The sequence below is a fragment of the Taudactylus pleione genome, unplaced genomic scaffold (genome assembly GCF_031769625.1).
Source record: "Taudactylus pleione unplaced genomic scaffold, aTauple2 ptg000281l, whole genome shotgun sequence".
In the NCBI taxonomy this organism is placed as follows: Eukaryota; Metazoa; Chordata; class Amphibia; order Anura; family Myobatrachidae; genus Taudactylus; species Taudactylus pleione.
Genome location: NW_028284683.1, coordinates 164998 through 177433, shown reverse-complemented (window position 1 = coordinate 177433; position 12436 = coordinate 164998). Strand labels below are relative to the sequence as shown.

Sequence of the window (12436 nt, the reverse complement as noted above, 5' to 3'; positions counted from 1 at the left end):
GGTACCTACATACTACACTAGAGCGCAGCTGTATTGTAACCACATACAACACTAGAGGGCAGCTGTACTCTAACCACATACTACACTAGAGGGCAGCAGAACTGTAGCCACATTCTACATTACAGCGCAGCTGTACTGAAACCACATACTATTCTAGAGCGCAGATGTACTGTAACCACATACTGCACTAGAGCGCAACTGTACTGTAACCACATACTACACTAGAGCGCAGCTGTACTGTAACCACATACTACACTAGAGCGCAGCTGTCTTGTAACCATATACTACACTAGAATGCAGCCCCACTGTAACTACATACTACACTAGAGGGCAGCTGTACTGTAGCTACATACTACACTATAGAGCAGCTGTACTGTAACCACATACTATACTAGAGCGCAGCTGTACTGAAACCACATACTATACTAGAGCGCAGCTGTACTGTAACCACATACTGCACTAGAACGCAGCTGTACTGTAACCACATACTACACTAGAGCGCAGCTGTACTGTAACCATATACTACACTAGTGGGCAGCTGCAAGGTACCTACATACTACACTAGAGCGCAGCTGTATTGTAACCACATACAACACTAGAGGGCAGCTGTACTGTAGCTACATACTACACTATAGAGCAGCTGTACTGTAACCACATACTATACTAGAGCGCAGCTGTACTGAAACCACATACTATACTAGAGCGCAGCTGTACTGTAACCACATACTGCACTAGAGCGCAGCTGTACTGTAACCACATACTACACTAGAGGGCAGCAGAACTGTAGCCACATTCTACATTACAGCGCAGCTGTACTGAAACCACATACTATACTAGAGCGCAGATGTACTGTAACCACATACTGCACTAGAACGCAACTGTACTGTAACCACATACTACACTAGAGCGCAACTGCACTGTAACCACATACTACACTAGAGGGCAGCTGTACTGTAACCACATACTACACTAGACTGCAGCTGTACTGTAACCACATACTACACTAGTGGGCAGCTGCAAGGTACCTACATACTACACTAGAGCGCAGCTGTATTGTAACCACATACTACACTAGAGCGCAGCTGTACTGTAACCACATACTACACTAGAGGGCAGCTGTACTGTAACCACATACTACACTAGACTGCAGCTGTACTGTAACCACATACTACACTAGTGGGCAGCTGCAAGGTACCTACATACTACACTAGAGCGCAGCTGTATTGTAACCACATACAACACTAGAGGGCAGCTGTACTGTAACCACATACTACACTAGAGGGCAGCAGAACTGTAGCCACATTCTACATTACAGCGCAGCTGTACTGAAACCACATACTATTCTAGAGCGCAGATGTACTGTAACCACATACTGCACTAGAGCGCAACTGTACTGTAACCACATACTACACTAGAGCGCAGCTGTACTGTAACCACATACTACACTAGAGCGCAGCTGTATTGTAACCATATACTACACTAGAATGCAGCCCCACTGTAACTACATACTACACTAGAGGGCAGCTGTACTGTAGCTACATACTACACTATAGAGCAGCTGTACTGTAACCACATACTATACTAGAGCGCAGCTGTACTGAAACCACATACTATACTAGAGCGCAGCTGTACTGTAACCACATACTGCACTAGAACGCAGCTGTACTGTAACCACATACTACACTAGAGCGCAGCTGTACTGTAACCATATACTACACTAGTGGGCAGCTGCAAGGTACCTACATACTACACTAGAGCGCAGCTGTATTGTAACCACATACAACACTAGAGGGCAGCTGTACTGTAGCTACATACTACACTATAGAGCAGCTGTACTGTAACCACATACTATACTAGAGCGCAGCTGTACTGAAACCACATACTATACTAGAGCGCAGCTGTACTGTAACCACATACTGCACTAGAGCGCAGCTGTACTGTAACCACATACTACACTAGAGGGCAGCAGAACTGTAGCCACATTCTACATTACAGCGCAGCTGTACTGAAACCACATACTATACTAGAGCGCAGATGTACTGTAACCACATACTGCACTAGAACGCAACTGTACTGTAACCACATACTACACTAGAGCGCAGCTGTACTGTAACCACATACTACACTAGAGAGCAGCTGTACTGTAACCACATACTACACTAGAGAGCAGCTGTACTGTAACCACATACTATTCTAGAGCGCAGATGTACTGTAACCACATACTGCACTAGAGCGCAACTGTACTGTAACCACAAACTACACTAGAGCGCAGCTGTACTGTAACCACATACTACACTAGAGAGCAGCTGTACTGTAACCACATACTACACTAGAGAGCAGCTGTACTGTAACCACATACTACACTAGAATGCAGCCCCACTGTAACTACATACTACACTAGAGAGCAGCTGTACTGTAACCACATACACTAGAGCGCAGCTGTACTGTAACCACATACTACACTAGAACGCAGCCCCACTGTAACTGCATACTACACTACAGCGCAGCTGTACTGTAACCACATACTACACTAGAGCGCAGCTGTACTGTAACCACATACTACACTATAGCGCAGCTGTACTGTAACCACATTCTACACTAGAACGCAGCTGTACTGTAATCACATACTACACTATAGCGCAGCTGTACTGTAATCACATAGTACACTAAAACGCAGCTGTACTGTAACCACATACTACACTAGAGCGCAGCTGTACTGTAACCACATACTACACTAGAGGGCAGCTGTACTGTAATCACATACTACACTATAGCGCAGCTGTACTGTAACCACATACTACACTAGAGGGTAGCTGTACTGTAACCACATACTACACTAGAGCGCAACTGCACTGTAACCACATACTACACTAGAGCGCAACTGCACTGTAACCACATACTACACTAGAATGCAACTGCACTGTAATCACATACTACACTAGAGCGCAGCTGTACTGTAACCACATACTACACTAGAGCGCAGCTGTACTGTAACCACATACTACACTAGAACGCAGCTGTACTGTAACCACATACTACACTAAAGCGCAGCTGTACTGTAACCACATACTACACTAGAGCGCAGCTGTACTGTAACCACATACTACATTAGAGGGCAGCTGTACTGTAACCACATACTACACTAGAGGGTAGCTGTACTGTAACCACATACTACATTAGAGGGCAGCTGTACTGTAACCACATACTACACTAGAGCGCAGCTGTACTGTAACCACATACTACACTAGAGCGCAGCTGTACTGTAACCACATACTATACTAGACCGCAGCTGTACTGTAACCACATACTACACTAGTGGGCAGCTGCAAGATACCTACATACTACACTAGAGCGCAGCTGTATTGTAACCACATACTACACTAGAGGGCAGCTGTACTGTAGCTACATACTACACTATAGAGCAGCTGTACTGTAACCACATACTATACTAGAGCGCAGCTGTACTGAAACGACATACTATACTAGAGCGCAGCTGTACTGTAACCACATACTGCACTAGAACGCAGCTGTACTGTAACCACATACTACACTAGAGCGCAGCTGTACTGTAACCATATACTACACTAGAATGCAGCCCCACTGTAACTACATACTACACTAGAGCGCAGCTGTACTGTAACTACATACTACACTAGAGAGCAGCTGTACTGTAACCACATACTACACTAGAGCGCAGCTGTACTGTAACCATATACTACACTAGAATGCAGCCCCACTGTAACTACATACTACACTAGAGAGCAGCTGTACTGTAACCACATACACTAGAGCGCAGCTGTACTGTAACCACATACTACACTAGAACGCAGCCCCACTGTAACTTCATACTACACTACAGCGCAGCTGTACTGTAACCACATACTACACTAGAGCGCAGCTGTACTGTAACCACATACTACACTATAGCGCAGCTGTACTGTAACCACATTCTACACTAGAACGCAGCTGTACTGTAATCACATACTACACTATAGCGCAGCTGTACTGTAATCACATACTACACTATAACGCAGCTGTACTGTAACCACATACTACACTAGAGGGCAGCTGTACTGTAATCACATACTACACTATAGCGCAGCTGTACTGTAACCACATACTACACTAGAGCGCAGCTGTACTGTAACCACATACTACACAAGAGGGTAGCTGTACTGTAACCACATACTACATTAGAGGGCAGCTGTACTGTAACCACATACTACACTAGAGCGCAGCTGTACTGTAACCACATACTATACTAGACCGCAGCTGTACTGTAACCACATACTACACTAGTGGGCAGCTGCAAGGTACCTACATACTACACTAGAGCGCAGCTGTATTGTAACCACATACTACACTAGAGGGCAGCTGTACTGTAGCTACATACTACACTATAGAGCAGCTGTACTGTAACCACATACTATACTAGAGCGCAGCTGTACTGAAACCACATACTATACTAGAGCGCAGCTGTACTGTAACCACATACTGCACTAGAACGCAGCTGTACTGTAACCACATACTACACTAGAATGCAGCCCCACTGTAACTACATACTACACTAGAGCGCTGCTGTACTGTAACCACATACTACACTAGAACGCAGCTGTACTGTAACCACATACTACACTAGAACGCAGCTGTACTGTAACCACATACTACACTAGAGCGCAACTGCACTGTAACCACATACTACACTAGAGGGCAGCTGTACTGTAACCACATACTACACTAGACTGCAGCTGTACTGTAACCACATACTACACTAGTGGGCAGCTGCAAGGTACCTACATACTACACTAGAGCGCAGCTGTACTGTAACCACATACTACACTAGAGGGCAGCAGAACTGTAGCCACATTCTACATTACAGCGCAGCTGTACTGAAACCACATACTATACTAGAGCGCAGCTGTACTGTAACCACATACTGCACTAGAACGCAGCTGTACTGTAACCACATACTACACTAGAGCGCAGCTGTACTGTAACCATATACTACACTAGAATGCAGCCCCACTGTAACTACATACTACACTAGAGCGCAGCTGTACTGTAACCACATACTACACTAGAACGCAGCTGTACTGTAACCACATACTACACTAGAGCGCAACTGCACTGTAACCACATACTACACTAGAGGGCAGCTGTACTGTAACCACATACTACACTAGACTGCAGCTGTACTGTAACCACATACTACACTAGTGGGCAGCTGCAAGGTACCTACATACTACACTAGAGCGCAGCTGTACTGTAACCACATACTACACTAGAGGGCAGCAGAACTGTAGCCACATTCTACATTACAGCGCAGCTGTACTGAAACCACATACTATTCTAGAGCGCAGATGTACTGTAACCACATACTGCACTAGAGCGCAACTGTACTGTAACCACATACTACACTAGAGCGCAGCTGTACTGTAACCACATACTACACTAGAGAGCAGCTGTACTGTAACCACATACTACACTAGAGCGCAGCTGTACTGTAACCATATACTACACTAGAATGCAGCCCCACTGTAACTACATACTACACTAGAGAGCAGCTGTACTGTAACCACATACACTAGAGCGCAGCTGTACTGTAACCACATACTATACTAGACCGCAGCTGTACTGTAACCACATACTACACTAGTGGGCAGCTGCAAGGTACCTACATACTACACTAGAGCGCAGCTGTATTGTAACCACATACTACACTAGAGGGCAGCTGTACTGTAGCTACATACTACACTATAGAGCAGCTGTACTGTAACCACATACTATACTAGATCGCAGCTGTACTGTAACCACATACTGCACTAGAACGCAGCTGTACTGTAACCACACACTACACTAGAGCGCAGCTATACTGTAACTGCATACTACACTACAGCGCAGCTGTACTGTAACCACATACTACACTAGAGCGCAGCTGTACTGTAACCACATACTACACTATAGCGCAGCTGTACTGTAACCACATTCTACACTAGAACGCAGCTGTACTGTAATCACATACTACACTATAGCGCAGCTGTACTGTAATCACATACTACACTATAACGCAGCTGTACTGTAACCACATACTACACTAGAGCGCAGCTGTACTGTAACCACATACTACACTAGAGGGCAGCTGTACTGTAATCACATACTACACTATAGCGCAGCTGTACTGTAACCACATACTACACTAGAGCGCAGCTGTACTGTAACCATATACTACACTAGAGCGCAGCTGTACTGTAACCACATACTACACTAGAGCGCAGCTGTACTGTAACCACATACTACACTAGAGGGCAGCTGTACTGTAATCACATACTACACTATAGCGCAGCTGTACTGTAACAACATACTACACTAGAGCGCAGCTGTACTGTAACCACATACTACACTAGAGGGCAGCTGTACTGTAACCACATACTACACTAGAGCGCAGCTGTACTGTAACCACATACTACACTAGTGGGCAGCTACAAGGTACCTATATACTACACTAAAGCACAGCCCCACTGTAACTACATACAACTATAGAGATGGACAGATGTGGCACAATACACAGGCACCCTGACCCCCTACTTACACATCCACTATTATCACCATATCCTTGGGGGAGGACGCTCCTTGGATGTACCTGAGAAACACAGATCATAGACTGTAACCAACACAGCAACACATAGACGGACAGTTACATTTCAGGGCCATATTATAGGTCTATGAAGTGGAACAAAGGTCTGGGCAGCCTGGCAGTACAGAGGATGGCAGACATTCATTGTGCCACTAGGGTCGCCATCTGGTCAGTAAAAAACGCCAGTTTTATTAAAAAGATAGAAACATAGACAGACGGCCGGTATTATCACCCAGAGAAGGCAGAGACTCCACGTGGGTTCCATTACTGACTGCAATGAACTAATGTTATATATATATATATATATATATATATATATATATATATATACACACACACAGTATATCAGGCAGAACCCCTCCTCTATTGTGACATTCACCCAAATCATCTCCACCCAGATCCGGCCATCAGGCAAACAAGCGGATATGAGGCTTTAATTAATAATTGTCATTTACTATTCTGTTTGCTGCAACGCTCAGTGATAATGACATCACACACTAAGTTACCCCAGGGATCCAGTGCCAGCGATAGAGATAATGACATCACACACTGTAAGTTACCCCAGGGCTCCAGTGCCAGCGATAGAGATAACATGACAGCGATAGAGATAATGACATCACACACTGTAAGTTACCCCAGGGCTCCAGTGCCAGCGATAGAGATAATTACATCACACACTGTAAGTTACCCCAGGGCTCTAGTGCCAGCGATAGAGATAACATGACGGCGATAGAGATAATGACATCACACACTATAAGTTACCCTAGGGCTCCAGTGCCAGCGATAGAGATAATGAGAGATAACATGACAGCGATAGAGATAATGAGAGATAACATGACAGCGATAGAGATAATGAGAAATAACATGACAGCGATAGATAATGAGAGATAACATGACAGCGATAGAGATAATGAGAGATAACATGACAGCGATAGAGATAATGAGAGATAACATGACAGCGATAGAGATAATGAGAGTGTGAGAGATAACATGACAGCGATAGAGATAATGAGAGATAACATGACAGCGATAGAGATAATGAGAGATAACATGACAGCGATAGAGATAATGAGAAATAACATGACAGCGATAGATAATGAGAGATAACATGACAGCGATAGAGATAATGAGAGATAACATGACAGCGATAGAGATAATGAGAGATAACATGACAGCGATAGAGATAATGCGAGTGTGAGAGATAACATGACAGCGATAGAGATAATGAGAGATAACATGACAGCGATAGAGATAATGAGAGATAACATGACAGCGATAGAGATAATGAGAGATAACATGACAGCGATAGAGATAATGAGAGATAACATAACAGTGATAGAGATAATGAGAGATAACATGACAGCGATAGAGATAATGAGAGTATGAGAGATAACATGACAGCGATAGAGATAATGAGAGATACATGACAGCGATAGAGATAATGAGAGATAACATGACAGGGATAGAGATAATGAGAGATAACATGACAACTATAGAGATAATGAGAGATAACATGACAACTATAGAGATAATGTGAGATAACATGACAGCGATAGAGATAATGAGCGATAACATGACAGCGATAGAGATAATGAGCGATAACATGACAGCGATAGAGATAATGAGCGATAACATGACAGCGATAGAGATAATGAGAGATAACATGACAGCGATAGAGATAATGAGAGATAACATGACAGCGATACAGATAATGTGAGATAACATGACAGTGATAGAGATAATGAGAGATAACATGACAGCGATAGAGATTATGAGAGATAACATGACAGCGATAGAGATAATGAGAGATAACATGACAGCGATAGAGATAATGAGAGATAACATGACAGCGATAGAGATAATGAGAGATAACATGACAGCGATAGAGATAATGAGAGATAACAACAGTGATAGAGATAATGAGAGATAACATGACAGCGATAGAGATAATGAGAGATAACATGACAGCGATAGAGATAATTAGAGTATGAGAGATAACATGACAGCGATAGAGATAATGAGAGTATGAGAGATAACATGACAGCGATAGAGATAATGAGAGATAACATGACAGCGATAGAGATAATGAGAGTGTGAGAGATAACTTGACAGCGATAGAGATAATGAGAGTGTGAGAGATAACATGACAACGATAGAGATAATGAGAGATAACATGACAGCGATAGAGATAATGAGAGATAACATGACAGCGATAGAGATAATGAGAGTGTGAGAGATAACTTGACAGCGATAGAGATAATGAGAGTGTGAGAGATAACATGACAACGATAGAGATAATGAGAGATAACATGACAGCGATAGAGATAATGAGAGATAACATGACAGCGATAGAGATAATGAGAGATAACATGACAGCGAAAGAGATAATGAGAGATAACATGACAGCGACAGAGATAATGAGAGATAACATGACAACGATAGAGATAATGAGCGATAACATGACAGCGATAGAGATAATGAGCGATAACATGACAGCGATAGAGATAATGAGAGATAACATGACAGCGAAAGAGATAATGAGAGATAACATGACAGCGACAGAGATAATGAGAGATAACATGACAACGATAGAGATAATGAGCGATAACATGACAGCGATAGAGATAATGAGCGATAACATGACAGCGATAGAGATAATGAGAGATAACATGACAGCGATAGAGATAATGAGAGATAACATGACAACGATAGAGATAATGAGAGATAACATGACACCGATAGAGATAATGAGAGATAACATGACAGCGATAGAGATAATGAGAGATAACATGACGATAGAGATAATGAGAGATAACATGACAGTGATAGAGATAATGAGAGATAACATGACAGCGATAGAGATAATGAGTGTGAGAGATAACATGACAGCGATAGAGATAATGAGAGTGTGAGAGATAACATGACAGCGATAGAGATAATGAGAGATAACATGACAGCGATAGAGATAATGAGAGATAACATGACAGCGATAGAGATAATGAGAGATAACATGACAGCGATAGAGATAATGAGAGATAACATGACAGCGATAGAGATAATGAGAGATAACATGACAGCGATAGAGATAATGAGAGTGTGAGAGATAACATGACAGCGATAGAGATAATGAGAGATAACATGACAGCGATAGAGATAATGAGAGTATGAGAGATAACATGACAGCGATAGAGATAATGAGAGATAACATGACAGCGATAGAGATAATGAGAGATAACATGACACCGATAGAGATAATGAGAGATAACATGACAGCGATAGAGATAATGAGAGATAACATGACAGCGATAGAGATAATGAGAGTGTGAGAGATAACATGACAGCGATAGAGACTTGTGGAGGTATGGTGTGGATATAAGGAGATGGATAGAGAAAGCACTGGTGGAAGAGGAGAAGATGATGGAGGGATGAGGAGGTATAGATGACTTGTGGAGGTATAGTATGTGGAAATAAGGAGATGGATAGAGAAAGCATTGGTGGAAGAGGAGAAGATGATGGGGGTATGAGGAGGTATAGATGACTTGTGGAGGTATAGTGTGGATATAAGGAGATGGATAGAGAAAGCATTGGTGGAAGAGGAGAAGATGATGGAGGGATGAGGAGGTATAGATGACTTGTGGTGGCATAGTGTGTGGCTATAAGGTGATGGATAGAGAAAGTACTGGTGGAAGAGGAGAAGATGATGGAGGGATGAGGAGGTATAGATGACTTGTGGAGGCATAGTATGGATATAAGGAGATGGATAGAGAAAGCATTGGTGGAAGAGGAGAAGATGATGGAGGGATGAGGAGGTATAGATGACTTGTGGAGGTATAGTGTGGATATAAGGTGATGGATAGGGAAAGCATTGGTGGAAGAGGAGAAGATGATGGGGGTATGAGGAGGTATAGATGACTTGTGGAGGCATAGTGTGTGGATATAAGGAGATGGATAGAGAAAGCACTGGTGGAAGAGGAGAAGATGATGGGGGTATGAGGAGGTATAGATGACTTGTGGAAGTATAGTGTGGATATAAGGAGATGGATAGAGAAAGCACTGGTGGAAGAGAAGAAGATGATGGAGGTATGACGAGGTATAGATGACTTGTGGAGAAAAAATGTGTGGATATAAGGAGATGGATAGAGAAAGCACTGGTGGAAGAGGAGAAGATGATGGAAGTATGAGGAGGTATAGATGACTTGTGGAGGTATAGTTTGTGGCTATAATGAGATGGATAGAGAAAGCATTGGTGGAAGAGGAGAAGATGATGGGGGTATGAGGAGGTATAGATGACTTGTGGAGGTATAGTGTGGATATAAGGAGATGGATAGAGAAAGCACTGGTGGAAGAGGAGAAGATGATGGTGGTATGAGGAGGTATAGATGACTTGTGGAGGTATAGTATGTGGATATAAGGAGATGGATAGAGAAAGCATTGGTGGAAGAGGAGAAGATGATGGAGGGATGAGGAGGTATAGATGACTTGTGGTGGCATAGTGTGTGGCTATAAGGTGATGGATAGAGAAAGTACTGGTGGAAGAGGAGAAGATGATGGAGGGATGAGGAGGTATAGATGACTTGTGGAGGTATAGTGTGGATATAAGGAGATGGATAGAGAAAGCATTGGTGGAAGAGGAGAAGATGATGGAGGGATGAGGAGGTATAGATGACTTGTGGAGGTATAGTGTGGATATAAGGTGATGGATAGAGAAAGCATTGGTGGAAGAGGAGAAGATGATGGGGGTATGAGGAGGTATAGATGACTTGTGGAGGCATAGTGTGTGGATATAAGGAGATGGATAGAGAAAGCACTGGTGGAAGAGGAGAAGATGATGGGGGTATGAGGAGGTATAGATGACTTGTGGAAGTATAGTGTGGATATAAGGAGATGGATAGAGAAAGCACTGGTGGAAGAGAAGAAGATGATGGAGGTATGACGAGGTATAGATGACTTGTGGAGAAAAAATGTGTGGATATAAGGAGATGGATAGAGAAAGCACTGGTGGAAGAGGAGAAGATGATGGAAGTATGAGGAGGTATAGATGACTTGTGGAGGTATAGTGTGTGGCTATAAGGTGATGGATAGAGAAAGCATTGGTGGAAGAGCAGAAGATGATGGGGGTATGAGGAGTATAGATGACTTGTGGAGGTATAGTGTGTGGATATAAGGAGATGGATAGAGAAAGTACAGGTGGAAGAGGAGAAGACAATGGGAGTATGAGGAGGTATAAATGACTTGTGGAGGTATAGTGTGGATATAAGGAGATGGATAGAGAAAGCATTGATGGAAGAGGAGAAGATGATGGGGGTATGAGGAGGTATAGATGACTTGTGGAGGCATAGTATGTGGATATAAGGAGATGGATAGAGAAAGCACTGGTGGAAGAGGAGAAGATGATGGAGGGATGAGGAGGTATAGATGACTTGTGGAGGTAAAGTGTGGATATAAGGAGACGGATAGTGAAAGCACTGGTGGAAGAGGAGAAGATGATGGGGGTATGAGGAGGTATAGATGACTTGTGGAGTTATAGTGTGGATATAAGGAGATGGATAGAGAAAGCACTGGTGGAAGAGGAGAAGATGATGGGGGTATGAGGAGGTATAGTGTGTGGATATAAGGAGATGGATAGAGAAAGTACTGGTGGAAGAGGAGAAGATGATGGAGGGATGAGGAGGTACAGATGACTTGTGGAGGTATAGTATGTGGATATAAGGAGATGGATAGAGAAAGCACTGGTGGAAGAGGAGAAGATGATGGAGGGATGAGGAGGTATAGAGGACTTGTGGAGGTATAGTGTGGATATAA

The 12436-nt window shown here is 43.2% G+C and overlaps 1 protein-coding gene across 1 annotated transcript in view; it reads right to left on the bottom strand.

The window, feature by feature from the left end:
• Positions 1-12436, bottom strand: part of CACNA2D2 (calcium voltage-gated channel auxiliary subunit alpha2delta 2) — a gene marked incomplete at its 5' end in the record, with an annotated part of 228365 nt that overhangs the window by 108444 nt on the left and 107485 nt on the right. The window contains one exon of the mRNA XM_088482022.1: positions 6590-6640. Coding sequence (XP_088338148.1) covers positions 6590-6640 — 51 coding nt within the window. The remainder of the gene's footprint in view (positions 1-6589; positions 6641-12436) is intronic.